General features: G+C 37.9%; 1 protein-coding gene across 3 annotated transcripts; it reads right to left on the bottom strand.

Annotated features, from left to right (window-relative positions):
* Positions 1-2,395: 2,395 nt before the first annotated feature.
* Positions 2,396-20,252, bottom strand: GCG (glucagon). Of its 3 annotated transcripts, none has more exons than XM_058165026.1 (5): positions 20,158-20,252; positions 19,643-19,804; positions 8,611-8,748; positions 4,981-5,124; positions 2,396-2,909 (listed from the first exon to the last, which is right to left on the bottom strand). In XM_058165026.1, exons 1-5 carry the CDS (start codon positions 20,250-20,252, stop codon positions 2,885-2,887), a joined length of 564 nt encoding a protein of 187 aa, XP_058021009.1. In that variant the 3' UTR covers positions 2,396-2,884. The 3 variants fall into 3 exon arrangements, with proteins under 3 accessions (XP_058021009.1, XP_058021010.1, XP_058021011.1); XM_058165027.1 differs by lacking the exon at positions 19,643-19,804 and adding an exon at positions 13,309-13,362; XM_058165028.1 differs by lacking the exon at positions 19,643-19,804 and adding an exon at positions 13,309-13,362 and having other exon boundaries at positions 8,638-8,748.
* Between the last annotated feature and the right edge of the window lie 1,094 nt (positions 20,253-21,346).

Genomic DNA, 21,346 nt, shown 5'->3' with positions numbered 1-21,346 from the left:
GCAAAAACTCTGAGGCAGGTGGATTCCTCAAAGAATAGCTTTATTGGAAATATCCTATTGGGACATATCTGGTGAAAGTCAACTCTGAGGGGCTCCTTGGTTTTCACCTAATTAAAAGTAAAAGTTTTTTCCTCAATCCCAAATAATCAGTCACATGGCCCAATCAAAGCAGCGTCCGCTGGTCTGGTGACATCACTCCTTCTTCCTCCAGCCAGGTGTGAGAACATCCTTGGTTCCCAAGAGAAAGTATTTTATTTTGACTACACAACCCCAGCTATCTCTAATCCACCCTCCCTATCCTTCACTCCAGTGTGGCAGCACTGAAGCTTCAAGATGGCTCCGGACAGATCAGCTTCAGGGTTGACAGTAGCCACATCCCACTGGGGAAACCTGTGGAGGCTGTGTGTAGCTTTGCACAATAAAGCAGGTAGTACATATTCTTAAGCATTTTTTACACATCGGGACTCTTGTTTAGCAGTCTTGCGGTATTCCTGTTGGCATATCTTAAATACCAGCTCCTGAGGAGTGGCAGCACAAGACGGTTTGTGCCTTTCTGAACAAAACAACCTCTTAAACAAATGCAGCATAACTTTTCTTTCATTCTTAGTTTTTGGTGTCAGTTTTCTAACCTTTTATTGTTTGGGGGGAAATTGACAGAATTGCATACTCCGTCAAGGTTTTTCTCTCTCTTGTGGCTTTATTTCTCCTCAGGATGATGATCACTTTATCAGGCACAAGTTCTAAAGAAGTGCATTTATTTTGAATTTTGCATAGTTTGCAAAGGAAAGTATGATTCAGTCAATTTTCTTTCCCACCTCCCAGGGGTGGGATTCAGCCGGTTTGGACCGGTTCAGGCAAACTGGATGTTAATTTTAATCTGGTTCACCAAACCAGTTGTTGCAAGGATTAGCTGACCCCGACCATCTTGCCCCTCCCCTCCCAGGATAAGTGCAGAACTCACGGAGGCTCTGGGAGGGTGAAAAACGGGCCTACCGGAAGTTCCAGAAGTCCAGAAACGGGCCCATTTCCAGCCTCTGGAAGGGCCTCCGGAGCACAGTGGAGGCTGTTTTTGCCCTCCCAGAGCCCCAAGGAAAGCCTCCAGAGTCTGGGGAGGGCGAACCTTCCCCCCCCCACCTCATAGTGCAGGAGGCTGAGTAGGCCACGCCCACCATGGCCACATCCACCCAGCAACTGGGCAGAGAACTGGATGCTAATATTTCTGATCCCACTCCTGTCACCTCCCCTAACAATTTTTTTCAGATGTTGGGCAAATAATGTTGGATTTGTACCAGGGATCTATAATTGTAGCACTGTTGTTTCCAGAACAGCTTGGGTTAGAGAAGGCTTCTCAGTAAATTCATCTTGTGGAAGGACTGAAGTGCTGTAAAAAAATTGAGATCACTAGTCTGGCAGAGTTTAATGTTTTTAAAATATCATGATTTTAAATGCAGATGTCCACATACGACTGGCTGTTTCCTGATACACTTAACTTTGCCTATCTTTGCCTGTGAAAATGCTTCTTTATTACCCACCATCCTGAAAAGTTTAATTTGATGAAATACTATAGAAAAAATGTTTCTATCCAGCATCAGAAATAAAACTCTTCCTCCTCCTCTTCTTTCTTCTCAGCTAAAACATGCTGCTTATAGCTATCTTTGTGGCTGATTACTATAGCATTTTAGTATAAAAGCTTTTCATTTAAAAAAATCTTTGTTTTATAAGGTTTATCTACAGACATTGTTTAAAAATCTAACTTGCTTTTAAAAAATTCTTTCTATGCCATAAAAATAAAGATAAGGACATGAAATATAATATGGCTAAGTACTAATTCTTGCTCACTTAAGTGTCTGAAACCATATCATTAAAAGGGCCCCTTTTTACTAATTGTAGCATGCATGGGACTCTCACATTATGGCTATAAAATGGAGAAAAACTACTTGTGGCTTTTCAACAAGGAAGGCTTTTAAAGTTCATTATAGTGTAAAGTAAACACAATCTGATAAGATGTGTGTTTGTGTGTGTATGTATGTGCGAAAATATCTGTCTCCTAAAATGTCAGCCAAATTCAAGAGTAGATTTCTCTTTTTTTAGGTTTCTGGTTTGCAACTCTTATAATTCCCAGTCTGTACTTGGTTGGCAATGAACTTTTCCATAGGGTAGCAGGGTGGAAAGACTGTAACTAACAATGAGTTGTTCTCAAAAGAAAGGTCAATTCATCATTCTTGAAAACAAGAATAGTGAACGGAATAGATTTTGATAAGGGTTTTTATTATTCATGCAATGTTATTATTTGATAAGGGTTTTTATTATTCATGCAATGTTCTTATAGGACTTTTAAAAGAGACAGCAAAAGTTCAGCTTAAAAAAAAAGTTGGACACCCAAAAAGCTGTATAATTTGTTTTATTTATTCATTAATTTACTCAAGGCTATTTATGGATGGTCTGGAAAATGGAGCCTTTTTATAACAAAGGTTTCAAGAAGGACATTTACCCACAATTTTAACTGCCAGCCTTGCAATTTATATTGGTTCATATTGGTTGGATGGATCATTTTCATATACATATTATCTTTTTAGGGGGGAAAAGTGCTCTTGTCAGCACATTTGCTTGGGTCCCTTTTGAGAATTTCCTTAAAGATGTTTCAGAAAGATCTGAAAACTGAATGTTTTGACCAGTAATATTGCGATTTTAATTATTTCCAGCTGACAGGGAGACACTCATTTTAAAATCCTTCTGTAGTAGGATAAAATAGTGAAATTCATTTCATTGCAGGCCAAGATCTGTGGTTTTAGAATACAGAGAAAAAATGTTAAAATTTAAAAATAAAGTCCAGTGGTTGAGAGTGGATATAGAGAAGACCTTGATGCCATGCTTTTACTGCATCTTATTGGTACTCTCCCTGAAGGTCCCTAGAATCAAAACAAAACAAAAAGTTAAGGACAAGCACAGTGTTAAGTACATTTATACAATTCCTGCGAAGAGATACATACACATAGTTTTTCAATTAAAATGTAGTAGCTGATTTTTTATAAGACTGTAATGGTTTCTTTATTTATTTTTATTTTATTTATTTATTTTTCGTATTTTTATACCGCCCTATCTCCCTGTTAACTCAGGGCGGTTAACAACCAGATAAAAATATACATATAAATACAAATAAAAACATCCATTAAAAAACTTATTATAATTGGCCGAATAATTAAAATGATAATAAAAATAATAAAATCCCCATTAAAACCAATTCGAATTTAAAATCTAGTCCAGTCCTGCGCAAATAAATAGATGTGTCTTAAGCTCGCGGCGAAACTTTGTATATGTACAATTACCCAAATTGAATTCTAAAAATAATGCATACAATGTAGCCAAAGTTAAGCCCTACTTGCAGTGTTAGGTTGTAACATTGTATTAATTTTATCCATAATCAATGTAGCTTGTAATAATAGCAAATAATAATGGAGCAAATTTACTTTGTCAGACAAGAATAAGATAGAACAATACAGCGAAAGGTCAGTTCTTTATTTGCTCACATCAAATAGACAGAATCTTGCCAGAGTAAACATTTACAACTCTCACTCTAATGGATATGCCTTGGGAGATTCTAGGGAGTGGCCATTTTCACTCTCTTCCTTTGTCTCCTATATAGCTCCGGGCTTTGCTATCTTCTAACCCACTCCCTTGGGACATGCTGTTTCCTTTCTGTGAAATTGCCACTTTACTATAGTCTATCACTAGTTGGAAGTACCAAGTGAAAAGTTAAAGAATGTTATGCTAACAGGGGGATGCCTTTGAAATGAGAATTTGAAAAGTTGTAGAAAATAAGTTTACTAACAACTAACATATTAGTGTTGGTATACATAAATAAATAGAAATTTGAAAGATGTTTGCCTCTGAGTTTTTACTTGGAGTTGGGGTTTTTTTCTGGAACGCTGACAGATTCCCAGATGCATTTGTGTAGTGCCCAGCCCCTGCTCTATATATGAGGCTAACTGAGTGGACTAAGAGATGTATGTTACGGCCATGTAAGGATGAGATTGGTGGATGTGGTCTTGGTCCCCTGTTGGTGATATATCTTTCCTGAACAATGAATCATGAGGAAATGTTTTTCTCGGCTGAAAAAAGAGAGCACTTTTTTTTCTATCTAATGATAAGATGGTATTATCATTTTTTTTAGAAATCTGAGATCAAATATCCATTCAGGCCAAATTTCCATTTAATGAGAAGATAATGCTGTGACTTCGGACCACATATAAATTTTCAGCCTAACCTATATACAAGACTATTGTGAAAATAATATGGGGAGTGGGAGATATAGGTCACCCTGCCCTTAATAGAGAAAAAAGAACCTGAGGCAATTAAGAAAATATGCACAGAATATCAAGAAGCCTTCTTAATGGTTTCTTCATTTTTTTTCCTGCCAGAAACTCCTACCACAGCTTTTCATGCAAAAATAAGAAAACTGTTTTTTAATGTACTGTACCCTTTTTTTTACAAAAAGTGTGGTTTGCAAAAACCAGGCAGTAGCTTGAAGCTACGATAGAAGAAAACACATGGAATCCAGACCGACTTTTGGAGAACAGCTGTGCTCTTCTTAAAGTAGCATTTTTAAAGAATAAGAGCCATCAGTTCAAGACTATAGGGATGGGAACAAGTTAAAAGATGGCAGCTTCAATTATGCTGTTGTGGCTACTATATTGAGGATTATTATTTTTTACTTCCCCAATGGACGCTCCTGCCTCTTTTAAAGCAATGTACATAGGAGTGATTACTGTTTCATTTATTTATTTAAAATATTTATATTGTCACCCATCTCATAACCATGACTAGGGTAACGTAAAGGGATTACTAAGTATATTATATTAATTGACTGTACTAAGAAAGTATTGCAATGCTACCAGCAAAATGGAAACAAATGAAAATTTTCTCTCCCCCAGCAGGCAACCTAAGGACAGTAGTAACCAAAATTAGTCAAAATTCAGGCACCTCTGAGTAACTTTTTGGTTAATCAGCCACTTCAAGAATTCCTGGGTAGCTATGTCATCCAGGAGTTTATTGTAATCACTGGTGAAAGTGCCATCTGCATGTCTTCGACCAAGATCTTCACCTGTATGGACTCCTTCTGAGGAACTTGAAAGGGAAAAAGGGACAAATAATATCTTTACACTTTATTTAAAAATAGATGTCAAAGACCCTCAATATACGACTTTTATACGTCTTAACAACCAACCTTCAATAAAATAATCCCTAGATTACTATTTCATTTATCAAAATCTGCTTCTTTAAAAAAGTATAATTAATAAAGAGAAATGTTGTATGCACTTCAAGGACTTTAAGCCTGTAATGGCGCAGTGGTTAGAATGCAGCATTGCAGGCTAATTTTCCTGCAGCAGTTCAATTCTCTCCAGCAGTTCAATTCTCACTGGTTTAAGATTGACTCAGCCTTTCATCCTTCTGAGGTCACTAAAATGAGGAGCCAGATTGTTGGGGGCAATATGCTGACACTGTAAGCTTCTTAGAGAAGGCTGTAAAGCACTATGAAGCGGTATATAAGTCTAGGTGCTATTGCTAAAGACCAGATGATTTTACAGAATGGATTACAGGTCATGTCCTGTAATCATTTCATCTAAATGAAAATATTTTTTTGCTGTAACTAACCCAGATTGAGCAGAACTGTTAATTGATATCAAGCCACACACACATATATACTTGGCTACTACTAAAGTCATCAACTTCCCTCTGGAGATTAGTATTTCCATTCCTAACTAGAAAGAAAGCAGTGGCATTATTGACTCCTGTGAATCCTATGTGCTTCTTCCAATAGTTAATTCTTGTTAGCTGACCTGAGGAACATTTAAACCCCTTCTTTTAATGTGGAATAAATACTTTATAGATTGTAATCTGTACTCAGTGCATAATCACGGGGAGAGAACATTCTGTGCTGATCAATTAACAACTAGGGAACTTTGTTGCAGAATACTTTAAAAAAAATTGCTTCATTCTCTGAAATCTGTCTTCTCGGAGGACAAGGTTATTTATCTTATCGGTAAAGAACCTCTGTGTGATATAAGAAAGCCTGATTTTTTAAATTATTATTGACCAATAACATTTCTCAGGATCATATGATACCAGGAATTGCACCACAATTAATACTTTGTGACAAAAGTTCTTGCTTATAGGTCAGTAACAGAAAATATATTTTATGAGTCTGACAGTGTTAGCATTACTCTTGGAAACAGTAATTATACAGAGACCATAATTCTTCAATTAAATGTTCTTCTATTTGAGCCATTCATCAACATCTTTTCCAACTTCAGATTAAAAACAATAGTTGGGGAAGGCGGAAATACGTAGCTACATCTTACTATTGGCAACATCGGATAGTGCTAGTAGTTTTGCCGAGAATTTGTAATATGCTGCTATATTGTTTCCTAAATACTTTTGAAGATCTGTGAGATAAATACAAGGAGAAAGTCCCGATTTGCTCTTATGAACTTGAATGTGTCTTTTGATAGAGAGTGTTCCTTTTAACAGAAATACACAGCTACATGTGATTGTTCTCATCAGATTTGGATTTTGGATTTCATTAACACAAAAGGAACAAGATTAATTTCAAAGATTTGCCAAGCTATCTTGAAATGATGTGAATTAAAAATATGGGACACATACAAACAGTGCGAAAGGAGCCAATACCAGTAAGAGTAGTAATGCTAATAATATACATGACAGTAATCTAATCCTTTGCCCTCAGAGTGAGGACAGCTTTCTATTCCCAGCATTCTCTTAGTTCCTCTGCTAAATCTTACTATTTTCATTAAACAAAATAGGTCTATTATAAATCATTTATGTGCTACACTTAGTTATTTTTCTCAGTGATGTGTCCCTAAGGAAAATAAAAACAACAACAATGAAGTACAAATAAGGATGTTGTTGGCATGGTGACATAGTGGTTAGAATGCAATATTGCAGGTTCAGTGCCAGAAGTTTGATCCTGACCAGCTCAAGGTTGATACAGCCTTCCATCCTTCTTGAGGTTAGTAAAATGAGGACCCAGATGGTTGGAGGCAATATGCTGACTCTGTAAACTGGTTAGAGAGGGCTGTAAAGCACTGTGAAGCGGGATATAAGTCTAAGTGTTCTGTAATTGCCTGTCAGTTCTGGATAGCTGCTCTTTATTACCGTAGATCAAAGGGACTGATTTCCAATATCAAGCAACATAAAACAGCAAAAGCTCTAACTTTTGCTGATGCTCACAAAATTGCTTCTTCACTTTTTAATTAAAAAATAAATAAATAGATGCATCTGGAGCCTCTATCATCCTCCTCCTCCTCCTCCTCCTCCTCCTCCTCCTCCTCCTCCTCCTCCTCCTCCTCCTCCTCCTCCTCCTCCTCCAATCTTATTCTAAGAAATGTTCTCAAAGGATGCTCACTGGGTTATCCTAACTAGGTGTTCCAGAAATATCTTTTCGCAGCTTTGCGCCTTAATTTCAAGAGACATAGCTGACTCTCAGAACTTATTTTATTATGCTGATGACGGCGATAATAATAAAATTTTATAGAGTGCGAGTGACATGCACAGTGCTTTTACAATTGTAGACATGGAGGTTAAGGAAGAAGGTATGGGAAGCCTTGCTCCAGAGAGCTCACAGTCTAAAGGTGTAAAGAAGTACAAAGATGAGTTGATGTTCAATGGTCAGGCTCTTCAAGCAAGATGGTGTGTGTGTGTGTGTGTGTTTGTGTGTGTTGGGGACTGTGGTGAGTGGGATTGGTGGGGTGGAGGGATTGAAGCCAGAAAAATGTTGTTCCAAATGTTCAGTTGCCAAGAAAGATCGATTCGAGTCAGCAGTAGGTATAACGATCCAAGGAGCAAAAAAAAGAAGGGGAGGTTGTTTTCGTGAAGATGGTGAGAACACGATGTAGGTGGTTAGTGATGGAGTACAGGTTACTGACAGAGGTGTTGGCAGTCTAAAGTTATGGGATGCTTTGAGGCTGGGTAGGGGTAAATATTCAATATACTGCAGAATGAGAGTGGGAAGGTAAAAAGAAAACATTAAAAGGAGTGGAAAGAGACTGACAGTGTGATAATAAGCTTCACAGCAACTTCTTGAGGATACTTGAGGGAAAGAAGAAGAAGTTCAGGGAGGAGCAATATGCACAAACTTTGGGAAACAAACAAACACATTAGGAAAAAAGCAGGATGCTGGAAAGTAATCAAAGACCTTGTGAGAGATTTGGGGTAACAAATCTGATAATTATAAGAATAAGGGAAAAAAATCAGATAAAAAAAGAAAGATAATTACATTGGTCTTCCCTATGACTTGGCCTTATAGAATAGAATAGAATAGAATTTTTTATTGGCCAAGTGTGATTGGACACACAAGGAATTATGGAGAATTTTGACCTATTCATATATGTAAACACCACAGTAAATCGAAGACCTGCTTTTTAATGGGCATTTAGAATCATTCCATGCCTGCGGAACATCTTTAATTTCAAAAGCAAAGTATGAAATACAGCAAGCAAAGGAAGGAAAATACATTGCAGCGCCACTGAATTTCGACTCCCCAAAGCTAAGACTTTTTTTTTTTAACAATAGTAGCAACAGATGGTTTCTTACTCTCTTCTTCCTCGCCCATTCACTAACCACGCAATGAACTCCTTAGCTGCTTGACCTTCCAAGTAAGAGCTGATGTCACTGGTATAGGTGCCGTCAGCATGTCTCTCGTATTCAGCATGACGCCGGGCAAGTCCATTACTAAAAAAAGAAGAAGAGTTATTTGTTTAGACTCTTACCTCAGTCCCAGTCCCACATTTCTTTCCCAACATCTTTTTTCCATTGATCCCTATATCAGGGGTCTTCAAACTTGGCAACTTTAAGCCTGGTGGACTTCAACTCCCAGAGTTCCCCAGGCACCTTTGCTGGCTGGGGGATTCTGGGAGTTGAAGTCCACCAGGCTTAAAGTTGCCAAGGTTGAAGACCCCTGCCCTATATGATTAGTTTGAATACATCTTTGCAATGTAGCGTGAGGAAGAAATAGGAGAAAGAAATGAGAAACCTCTGTTGGACCACACATTCCCCAATGGCTGGTGTTTCTGAGCAATCACTAAGACTAAGGACAGGTTTAGGTTTACCATACCAAAGGGCAAGACCAAAAATGAGAGAAAAAGAGAAATCAGATGTTAAGGTGGATGTCTTTCTGGAGGAAAAAAAAAAGGATTGTAACGCAATCCTAAATTGCATTAACAGAGGGATGCAATCAAGATCAAGTGAGGTACTAATATCACTCTATAAACCCTAGTAAGACCACACCTAAAGTATAGCATCCAGTTCTGGTCACCACACAATAAAAAAGATTGAAAAAGTGCACTCTAGAAAAAGTGCAGAGGAGAGCAACCAGGATAATTAGGGGACTGGAGATTAGAACATATGAAGAACAATTACAAGAACTGGGCATGGTTAGTCTAGTGAAGAGAAGGACCAGGGGAGGCATGATAGCAGTCTTCCAATACTTGAGAGGCTGCCACAGAGAGGAGGAGGGAGGGTCAAGCTGTTTTCCAAAGCACCTGAAAGCCAGACAGGGAATAATGGATGGAAACTGACCAAGGAGAGATTCAACCTAGAAATGAGAAGGAACTTCCTGACAGTGAGAACAACCAACCAATGGGATAGAAGTTGCCTTTGGAAGTTGTGGCAGCTTCATCACTTGAGACTTTCAAGAAAAGATTGGACTGCCATTTGTCAGAAATGGTGTAGAGTCTCCTGCTTGAGCGGGGGGGGGGAGGTTGGACTAGATGACCTATAAGGTCCCTTCCAACTCTGTTAATCGGTTATCTGTTATCTGTCAGAGAAGATGAGGGATGGCATCATATTTCATCATTTCATCTTTTATGCATTGCCCCCAAAACAATCTTTCTGGGTACTCTTTCTTTGCAACCCACATAAAAACTATTCTATATGGAAAAGAGAATTTACTGCAGTGAGAGCAATTCTGCCCCCTGTAGTTTTCAACATGTTCTTAGATGCCTTCATTGACAAGGTTCTTGAAATGGGTTTTGCTCCTTCCAAAAGCTTATTTTACAAGCTTATTTTATTATTTTTTTTAGCTTTTCCGAACAGACTCAAAACCGAGCAGTTGTGCACTTCGCAGTGAAATGATACACGACTCTCTGATAAATCACATTCCATTTGCTTTGTTAAGTTTGTTTGACTACCCAAAAATATCTCGAGATGCCTGGCAAAACTTTCTCCAGGCATGTAAAAGGAAGATGCATTACAGAACAAAAGCTCAACTGAAGGACTCTGATAAAGAAAACCCAAGCACATTATTCATTAGTCATAGTAGGCTCACTTTATATAGGTATTCTCTAATACCTAACTTGGCAAACTTATCATGGGAGCAATGAATGAGTAACTTGTTAAGAAATCATGTGTGTCATCAGATATTGTTTATAACTCAAACACATGTACCCATCTGGATCTGTTTGCAGACTTTGACTTAGGCTAATTTATGGCCTTGGTATACAGTTCTCCAGAATAAGACACGTTTTTCAATTGACAAATTGAACCACCATGATTCAATTTTCCCCCCTGATGAAGATTAATGAGGCTTCGGGTTAGAACAACTTATTATGAGAAAGGTGTACAGCTAGTCCTCAACTTACAACAGACCATTTTCAGTACAACAGCGCTGAAAAAGGTGACTTATGTCCGTTTTTCACACTTACGACCCCCATTGCAACACCCCCATGGTCACGTGATCAAAATTCAGATGCTTGGCAACCGACTCATATTTATGACGCTTGCAGTGTTCCATGGGATCATCTTTTTGTGACTTTCTGATAAGCAAAATCAATGGGGAAGCCAGATTCACTTAGCAACCGTGTCACTAACTTAGCAAATGCTGTGACTCACTTAACAACTGTGGCAAGAAATGGAGCAACATTCACTTAACTATCTCACTTGGCAACTTGAAATGGAGATGAGCATCGGCCCTTAGAGTTGGCAACGACTAGCCAGAATAAAATCCGCAAAGACTCCTTTACCTTTATTTTACCTTATTAATAAAATAATTCCTGCCTAATCTGTATGTTTTTTTTTTTTTTAAAAAGGGGGAATTATGATGTCAGGTCTCACTCCAACAGTGTATTAGGGCCCTTTCCTTTTACCTTTTACCTGACAGTGACATATATATATATATATACACACACAAATATTCTTTTTTATATAAATGGCGGGGTGGTGGGAGGGAGAGACAGAGAAGATGAGTATATATGCATTTAATTCATATAGAGCAGGGGTGTCAAACTCAAGGCCCAGGGGCCGGATCCGGACTGTGAAGGGCTTAGATCTGGCCTGCGGGGCCGCCCTGGAAACAACGAAGGACTGGCCTGTGGTTCCTTTGTCAGTGAAAACGGAGCTCGGAAGGGCCACATACAGTTCTGCCAAGCTCTATTTTCACTGGCAGATGGTTGCAGGAGGCCGTTGCAGCCGAAAACGGAGCTTGGGAGTCTGTTTTCACTGGCAGAGAGTTCGGGCCGCCACAGGCGCCACCAACATGAGTGATGTTGAGCTGACCACACCCACCCTGGTCACGCTCCCCCCTCCAAGGTCAAACACAACCCTGATGCAGCCCTCAATGAAATAGAGTTTGACATTCCTGATATAGAGTATAACTAGTTTCTTTTTCATGTATATTTTGTTGGGATGTTTTGATGTAAGGCTGTATAAAGCACTGTGAAATGTTGACAGAGCATTCCTTCACACGTTACATGTTCACCAAATATAACCATTTTAAATTTAAAAAATGCTTATGCAGATATATCTTGGGGGCATAGTTATGGTTCCCTGCAGTACGCACATATGAATGAGAAGCAGAGGCTTTGCAAACTTTCAACATTTGCCTCTGCATCATGTGCCATATAGCCCATATGCTGTGATCTTTTGAAAGAACATATTTGCAAAACAAATGTGCAGATGGTTGTTGACGCCAATTTAACTTACCTGTGTCCACAGTATAATATTTGGTAACTTGGAATATGGGCCAGGAAGGGAGTTACCTCAAGGGTAGAGTATATGCTTGAATGCAAGAGATTCCAGAGTACTTCCAGATGGGTCTTAGCTACCCCTTTCAGGTCAAAGCCATAATTGTACACCTTCCTTGACATTGGAAGCGATTGACATCCAGCTGTCAAATGCCTCAAATACCAATGACAAAACTTCTGTTCATTACAACACTGAAGTTCTGCAGAGTTTAGTGGTTGTGGATGGGGTGGGTGGGAGGAACCATTCTCTTATTGGAAGTGACTCCAACCATTCTCTGCCTTTTGTTTTTCTTCCTTCTCCACAAACTTAATGCCATCAAGCCCTCGCACTGGACTTCAATAGAATACTGGGGTGGGATGTCATCCAATTAACGTCTTTTGTTACATTTTCTTGAGCCACAAGAATAAACGCCAAGTGAAGAATTGAGGGAGAGAGAAAGGCTTAGTTTAGATGCCAGTTTTTGCATTTTCCTATTACTTGGCTGGAGAAAATCTTATTTAGCTCATACAGAATTCTCAGTGGCTGTTGAGAGAGCTACCTTTATTAACTAACTAACTAACTAACTAACTAATTATGCACAAAACACAGAATATAAAACTGTTTTCCACTGCCTAGGACTCCTGAGATAATGGAATTCAGTTCCTAGCATCTACTTGCTAATACTTGCTAGAAATTGGGAGTTTAATCCAAGTCAACTGGAGGACAACTTGTTGAAGGATGCTGCCCTGAGGAAGCACTGTTGATCAGAATAGATTACGCCGTGCTAGATTGTATAAAGTAACTTTGGCTGTAACAATCATATGTTTTGCCTGACATATGAATCACTGGAATTTATTTGATCTATATATGTATATCTGTGTGTGCATGTGTGATTGTGTGTGTATGTTCTTTAAGCTATTTAGATTCACGCATTTGAAAAGGGATAAAAATGCTTATAATAAATAAATAAAATGAATACATGCTCATCAACAGTGTCACCAACTTAGGCAGTGCAATCAATCATTGAGATAATTTCTGTCCAGATGCCCTCTCCCCTCCCCCCCCCCCCGCCACTACATAATGCAACAGCCAGCATCTGAGCTGGCAAAGGCAGGTGTTCATGAGCACCAGTGTGCTGCAGACATCTATGAAAAAGGGCCAACATTTTTAGGAATGTGCCACTGTATTGGCAATTAAGGCAGGCTATTTTAAAAAAATGACCCAGTCAAGTCAGCTTATGATCTATTTTTGTTGCATCCCCTGTATTACACAATGTATCTTAGCTGAAAATACCTTGCAAGCTGATCCAGGAAATTTTCTTTCTCTCTGTCTTCAAGTCCTTGTTGTCTGTGGCAGAGACCCATCACAGTTATTAAAATGGCATTTACACAAATAGGGGAAAAAAACACAATATCCTTAATTAAACATTTCTGTGATACTTAAATGACAGGAATAATTTTTGGACAAGAACCCCATATATGAAGCCTATCACTTCTGTATTTAATTCCAGACAGATTGTAAATATTTTGTGTTTTATTAGCTACAATATTTATGCTTGGAGTAAACTTAATTGCTCAATCAATCTATCCTGTGACTAAGGGTATTCAGTCTTATAAAGTTTTTTTCCTAGATTAGAACAGCTACAAAACCCCACAATATATAATATATAAGAACTTTAATTCCCTCTTCTCTAGAGTATTACTTCTTTAGCCTTTACTCTCTACAATACAGAAAATATCCAAGAAAAATTCCAAAATTGACAAAACCTAAATTTGGAATCAAAGAATGAAATCACTTTCTGTCTGAAGAAACACTTGTTTCCATTTGCAGACCTGTTCAGTTGCTCATATGTGACTTGCTATTGAGTTATTCCTTATTTCACAATTCAGTCAAAAGCTCCTTCTGCAGCGAGCATGAATAAATTGATCTATTATGAACTAAGTCATATAATTGCTCAAGTTCACAGTCAACCATTTTCCCAGCCTGATGGCAATGTTCAAGTCTTGAATGATCTTTTGTGAACTGATAGTCCTGTTCATAGGTTGAAGCTTTGTTTGCAACCATTTCCCCCTATACTGTAAAGATTTCTTGCAGGAAGTAAGAATGATTAAATGACCCATATTGAATGAACAAGGAGTGCTGTAAAGTACCGAAAATAAATAAATAGCCAAACAGGAAATGCTCGTTCTGTGAATCAGTTTGAACAGAGCTTCTCCCCTACAATAGTTCAAGTTTCTTCTATAATTAATCCTTAAAACCAAATAATTGGTCTAAAAGATCCACTCATTTTGTTGTGTGGATTTCTACAAAGAAACATATCGAGGAGAAGACTATTAACTGCCTATTTCATGATCTACTCAAAAGGGACAATATAATCTTATCTCTCCTACTTGATTAGGAAATCCTCACAGTTATATCCCCCGCCCATCAATTCCATTCTTAGGCATTTGGCATCCTCAGTTTCATGTACTGTATATATTTTTTTTACTTGCAGAAGAAATAAGTGTTCTGGGATCAAGTCAGCAATCAAAATTAAGGGGAACCAATTCACTGTCTTCTTGATGTTTCAGACTACAATTCCCAGTTTTGGCTGGGGCAAATAGCAATTGAAGCCCAAAACATCTGAAAGGCAACTTGGGTCTATGATCTATTCTAGAGGAATCTTTTCTATTTTTCACTAAGAACTTGCTGGGAACTCAGAACTATTTACTGGAAATTTGTCCACATTTGTCACACATTAGAAACCATAGTCCCTCATACCTGGAGGGTATTACGTTGCAGAGACCTGGTACAGGATGATGGGAAGGAGATCCCAATAATCAATTCAGCCACAATGACAACCTTTTAATAATTCAGCCTAATTTAATTAATTGATAATGCCCAATCACTTCCTTCCTGTTGTCACTAAAAATTGCATAGACAAGTCCATGTGATCAATAGACAACTATAAGAAATTTGACTTAGGGAAACTCAAAGAACATTTTTAAACCAACATCTAATTAAGGCATTGAGATGAAACAATTACGTTATTGAAACTAGAGAGGAGACATAAAAGAAGCAAAATAATATACACAACAATGGAAAAACAATAGAGGATGAAGTATTTGGTCATGATGACCCAAATACTGATGAATCAGACAGTAAAGTGCCAAATTACTTTGACTGTCAGCATTAGAAATGGCAAATGAAACAAGCATTGGAAGAGATGAGAAATAAAATTAAAATCCACAAACTGTACGTTTCATTTCGGGAGTTGCACATTATTCTCGGTTCTAGTAATATACTCCACCACAAGAGCTCCTCAGACTGTATGTTAGGGAACTTTGATTCTAAACTGCTCAGATAAGATCAATCATCACGGATCTATATATCATACTGTAGTTCATACAGGGCAGTCGAGTTGCACAAGAACCTTGTATGCTGTCTACAAGCAGAGCAGATTAAACAAAACAAAACTAGGATACTCTTGGGTAAGAACTTTGTAGAAGGAAATTAGCTGACTCTAAATCATTGTGCATAGTGTTATTTTTCAAGGCCTTTCTGTATGTATATGAGCAGAAATGAGATTCAGCAGAGTTCGGTGGTAGAATAAACACTTTACATGCAGTCCTTAATTCAGTGTAGGATATGTCCAGTTATAGAGTCATTTAGCAGCTGATTAAAAATGGACCTGCTCAAAATTCTAAGCAGCCATTGTCTCAAAGGTGCTTTTTCAAAAGGCAACTGGATTGCTTTTTACTTGAGGAGGAAGATGAAGACATTTTGCTTCTCATCTAAGAAGCTTCTTCGATGAGAAGCAAACATCTTCTTCTTCTTCTTCCTCATGGAAAAACAGTCCAGGCGAAAAAGCACTTTTGAGACAATGATGACCTGGATGACTGGGAATCTCCACAAACACTAAGCAGCCATTGTTTGTCTGAATGCATCATGTTGGGATGGATGAACGAGTTTAGTGTTCTGGTTTAATAGACCTTTCTTTTGGGAGAAGGTAGACATATCAACTGGTTCCATTTTAAAGACTGGAAAGTCAATCCTACAATATGACAACATTCAGTTTTCTTGATTGTATCACACTGTACTATGTCATTATATTCCAGTATATCTTTTATACATACCTTGCTCTGCTTGAGAACAATAAACAGTTAATCCAATTGTCTTCTATTTAAACTCTAGCAGGTTACCAAATTGAACCTTCATTTGAGTTAGAACATCTGGAAAGCTTTTTCAATCAATTATTTAAAATGATACTTTTTCAAAAATAATTTTATTAAGACTTCTTTTTCAGCTATATGTTTATTAGATAGATTTTAAAACACATTTTAGGGGAGTAGTTTTAAACTATTGGGAAGTGCATATCTGCGTGCATGTTGAATTCAACCAGCGTGTGAAAATTGTGAAATGATATAATCTGTGTTCAGGACCATCTCAAAATTTTAACTTCAAGTATTATAGTGCCGATATACATTTACAATGCCATACTTGCAATATTGTGTACAGTTCTAGCCACTTCACCTCAAAAAGGATATTGCAAAGCTGGGAAAAGGTGTTTTAATTTTATCTTCACACTCACCAGTTCTTCCCTAAACAGAATACACCCACGCAGCACACTTGGCGAATTTTCATGCTCTAAGAAAAGCCATTATAGAAGAGACTGTACAGGCTAAATTATGTCTTAGCAAGCTGTGAAAAAGCTGTGAAAAATGTGAATTTTGTGTTAGAGATCATTAGGAAATGGGCTGAAAAATAAAACTGCCAATGTTATACTGCTTTCATAAAAATCTATTGTGCAGTAGTTTTTGTTGCTATAATTCCAAAATGTCATAGTAGCATCAAGGAAATTGGAGAAAAGACTGATTAAATTACCAAGAAGATGAAGTCCAATTGCCTAATACAGAAAAATGGCAAAAATTGTTTGCTTTTAAATCATGGCAACTAAACTTAGGTACATTTCAACTGCAGAACATCTGATGGAATGTAATACTATAAAACTTAGGAGAGATCAAAGAAATTCTTCTGTAGATTTTTTCTTTTACCAGACATTGATTAAAATCACAGCCGATTTGGCTAATGGTATCAAAGAATGCTATTTATAGTGGCAATACTAAATCTTCTAATTTTATAAACATTCTGTTTCTAAACTCAAGGTAGAAAGATGAACTAGAAGTCCCCAAGTTTACAAGAATTGTTAGATCAACATAGCCCAGTATCTCCTGATAGTGGTAAAGAGAACAATATCCACTGACTTGGATAAATGAGAGGAAAACTCTAGCATTTAATCCTGAAGGACTGACCTATAAATAGGTGCAATTACGTATATGGGAGCATATACGTATATATACGTGTACTTGTTTTGTGTATATATACACAAAGCAAGTACACCCACTTACTCTGGACCTATAGCTTCATTTTTGCCTACAGTAAAGAAACTAATCTAGTCATGCTGCTAGACATAAGATTTCTGCCAAGAAGCCAATTCCCCTGAACATAAGAGTTCAGGGCTTGGAAAGATTTAGCACCAAGTCTGGTATGAAGTCTGACAGTGACTGAGTTAAAAGATCCCCTTAAAATCTACTTGGCTTTATGGGAGAAGAACATAGCAGAATAGTTAAGCCTTTGAACCAGGAGGGTTGTTAATGCTTTTAATTTGCAGTTGAATGTACAGTATTGGTGTATGTTTGTATACGTAACTCTGAATGCAATATTTTCTGGTACAGTATATTGTTACTTGAAGATAAAAATCTGTGGAATGTATAAATCTGTATGATTTTATATAAAAATCTGTATATATTTTGCAATTAAAATTTCAGATGTACTGATTACAAAATTATATTTTATGGGGTTCAAATTACATTTTACTTCAGACTCTAGCAAAACTAAACTGGCTTTAAACAAATCCGTAAATTACTTGAAATGGAATTGACATCAACTTTAAACCCTAATGTAACAATGGACACTAAATCTAAAAGAGAAGCTGAACAATTTGAGCTGTTGTACTTGGTCTTAAGGTATTTAAAGCTAAAGAGTAAGTTCTTCTGGTACATGCCAATAGTGAAGTGTTTGGATTAAGAACCAGTAGTGCTTATGTCAGAATCCATAGTATAGCCATCCTTCAAACAGGTAAAGTCTTTACTAAGCTTCTGGAAGATTTGGATTTCAGATTCTGTAATGCTCCACTCTAACAGAGGTCTATGGGAGATAAAGTTGAACACATATGGGAGACTGAAGTTGGGAAAGCTGAGCTAACATCACATGATTTTGCACCCATGAATCACATGGGTGTTGTGTCTTGCCCGCCCTCAGAGCAGCCGGGGCCTTCTTACCTGCTCCCGAACACTGAGGAATGTATGCCTCCCGGCCCAAGTCCTGGCTCCATGCCAGCCTTTCTGGCAGTCTCTGAGTCAGGCAAAAGTCGAACTTATCTTGCTGAAGTCACTTACTGGTCTCCTGCCTGCTCTGAGGACTTTGCTAGGACTTTGGGCAGAGCTGCAGAGGCAAGCCTGATTCGGATTTCCCTGACCCGGCCGTCAGCGGAGGAGTGGGAAACGACAATGGGTCTTTTGAAGCCTATACAGATAGTTCTCGACCTATAACCATTCGTTTAGTGACCGTTTGAAGTTACAATGGCACTTCAAAAAGTGATTTATGACCTTTTTCACATTTATGACTGTTGCAGCATCCCTCTGGTCATATAATCAAAATCTGGACATTTTGACAACTGCCATGTATTTATGATGGTTGTAGCGTCCCAGGGTTGTGTGACACATTTTGTGGCCTCCTGACAAGCAAAGACAATGGGGAAGCCAGATTCATTTAATATCCATGTTATTAAGTTAACAACTTAAGTGATTCACCTAACTAATATAGCAAGAAAAGTCATAAAATGGGGCAAAAATCACTTAAGAAGTGTTTTGCTTAGCAATGGAAATTTTGGGATGTGTGTGTGTGTGTGTGTGTGTATTCAAATTTTACAGCCAGTATGAATCCTTGTCTACCTAAATTTCAGTTCATGTTATCAAGGAGACACACTATGTCCCACAAAAATGGGAATACCTTTACTAGGGCTAGTGAACAAAGGAAATGTCCATCAGGATGTTTTCTTATTTATGTCCTGTTCTTTTATATGGACGTTGCACATATGGACAGTAGTCACTGTTGCACAATCTCCATTCATTTTAGTGAATGCTCATAATCCTTCATTAATTAATATCTGTTTTTCACATTCCAAATTTATCCAATATTCAAATCTTAGGCTACAGAATGAGAAAGTGGTCATATGAAGAAACAGTTCCTGAGATAACTCCAATATATGAAAATGTCTCTCTTTAACCTGAACCCACAAGGATAGGTTGCAAAGTTAGAATGAATGGATAGATGAATGAATGGATGAGCTGGCTTGATGGAAGACTTTGGATGGACAGATGGATGGATGGATGGAATGAACAGCAAAGCTCTTAAGTCTTGCTTAAGTTCTGTGAATCTTACGCATAAACTTAATAAGCTAGAGTATCTGTCCATATATTTCATCATGCCTTTCTTTGAGTTTATATGTGATCAAGTATTTTGTGTGAATTTATTTCCCAGTGAAGTAGTTTGTAAGGGGTTTAGGTTGGGCATTCGTTTTGCTTACCCGCTTCTTTTAGTGTTCATTAGCCACTGTACAAAATCTTGAGCTCGTCTGGTGTCCAAGTACTTGCTGTAATCGCTGGTGAATGTACCTTGTGAGTGACGTTTCACTTCATTCAGCTGTCTAGGGTCATCTAATGGTTCAGCCTGGGAAGCTTTGAATGATCTATAAGTGTGGTTTGTAACAAATTAATTGCACTGAAGATTGCACATTTGAAAGGTGCTGCACGGTGTATCGACCTCCTTCGAAGATATAGATGCATTCTAAAAATAACTGCTATTAGAAAGGGTCATTAGTCGCCTAATTACTACTGAGTAACAGGAAAAATAGATGCTGTTTAGACAACAATAAGAACTATGGAAAGCATTAATAACTTGATATGTTGTTGACTTATCTAGTTTTCAGAGGTAGGGGAAAAAGAATTTAAAAGAATTTCCATTTCTGTCTCCCCTCTAATACAAGAACAATCCATTGTCCACATTTGGGTTTCTATTGAATTTAAAAGATATGACATTTACCTGGCTTTCTCTTCTGTGTCTTGCAGGGGGCTTTGCCAGCTGCTCTGAGCAATCACTAAAAGCAATCCAGCAACGAAGCACCAAAGTCCCTTCATTTCTGCTACCTGTGGACAAAAAAGGAGGCAACATAGTCAATCCAACATATTTCAACCCCATTTGTATGTAAAGGTGAGAGTGGTGTCGTAGCCTAGTGGTGAAGATGCTTGCCTTCCACTTGGAAGGTTGAGAGTTCAATCCTAGGTAGTGGCGGATATTTCTCTCCTAGGGCACAAAGAAAAAATATCTGCTGTGAACTCTATATGGTGTGAGGAAGGGCATCCAGCCAGTAAATGCTCAACTCCATTCAGTTGCCTGGGTTCTACCCTAAATTAAGGGATCAAAAGGTCAGAAAAGGAAGTTGTTTTGTATATAAAGGTGATCCACCTGCACTCTGACTTCAAGCCATTTAAGGTCAATTCAAGCAACATGTTAGTGCAGTGAAGCCAATCATACTGAATAGGAATCACTCTTGTGGTAGATCTCTTCTAGCTCAATATTGTATACACAGATAACTAACTCCCTGAACAACTTTCCTTCCTACCCCTTTTAAATGAAGATGCTGGGGACTTGGTACTTTTCACTGGCTAAGCCTTGGTGACAACAATCACAACCACATGACTTATTTCCATGCTAGGCTCTACAGTCTTGGCAGTTACAACCCAAGCTAAAGTGCTCCTACTCAATTTTTAAAAAATATTACCTTAAGGCAACATGTTTGTTTTGAATTTCTAATGACTCTTTATCAGCCAACAATTAAGGAAAAAAAAGGGGGGGGGAACCCAACTAGATTAAGCGACTTAATTGACAGTGGGTTTCAAATATTATAATATCAAGGGAAAAAAATCCACTCACAATGGATGCAATGCATTACCATTGCAAAACCACTAAAATCAACTAGACAAGTTTCCCTGCATTTTAGCAATTCAGCATTAGCTGCCTTGGTGTGAAATAAAACTTCTTACCTATTTGAAAAGTAGGAGGAAGGGAGGGAGGGAGAGAGGGAGGGAGAGAGAGGGGGGGGGAGAGGGAGAGAGGGAGGGAATACAAATTTAGTTGATTTCCATTTCTTCTGCCACCAAGCAGTAAAATTCTAAACAGATCTTTCATATCCTGTTGAAAGTCGAATACCTTATCTAGCTTCTACAGTTCA

The sequence above is a fragment of the Ahaetulla prasina genome, chromosome 1 (genome assembly GCF_028640845.1).
Source record: "Ahaetulla prasina isolate Xishuangbanna chromosome 1, ASM2864084v1, whole genome shotgun sequence".
NCBI lineage: Eukaryota > Metazoa > Chordata > Lepidosauria > Squamata > Colubridae > Ahaetulla > Ahaetulla prasina.
This window is presented reverse-complemented; position numbering and strand designations above follow the sequence as displayed.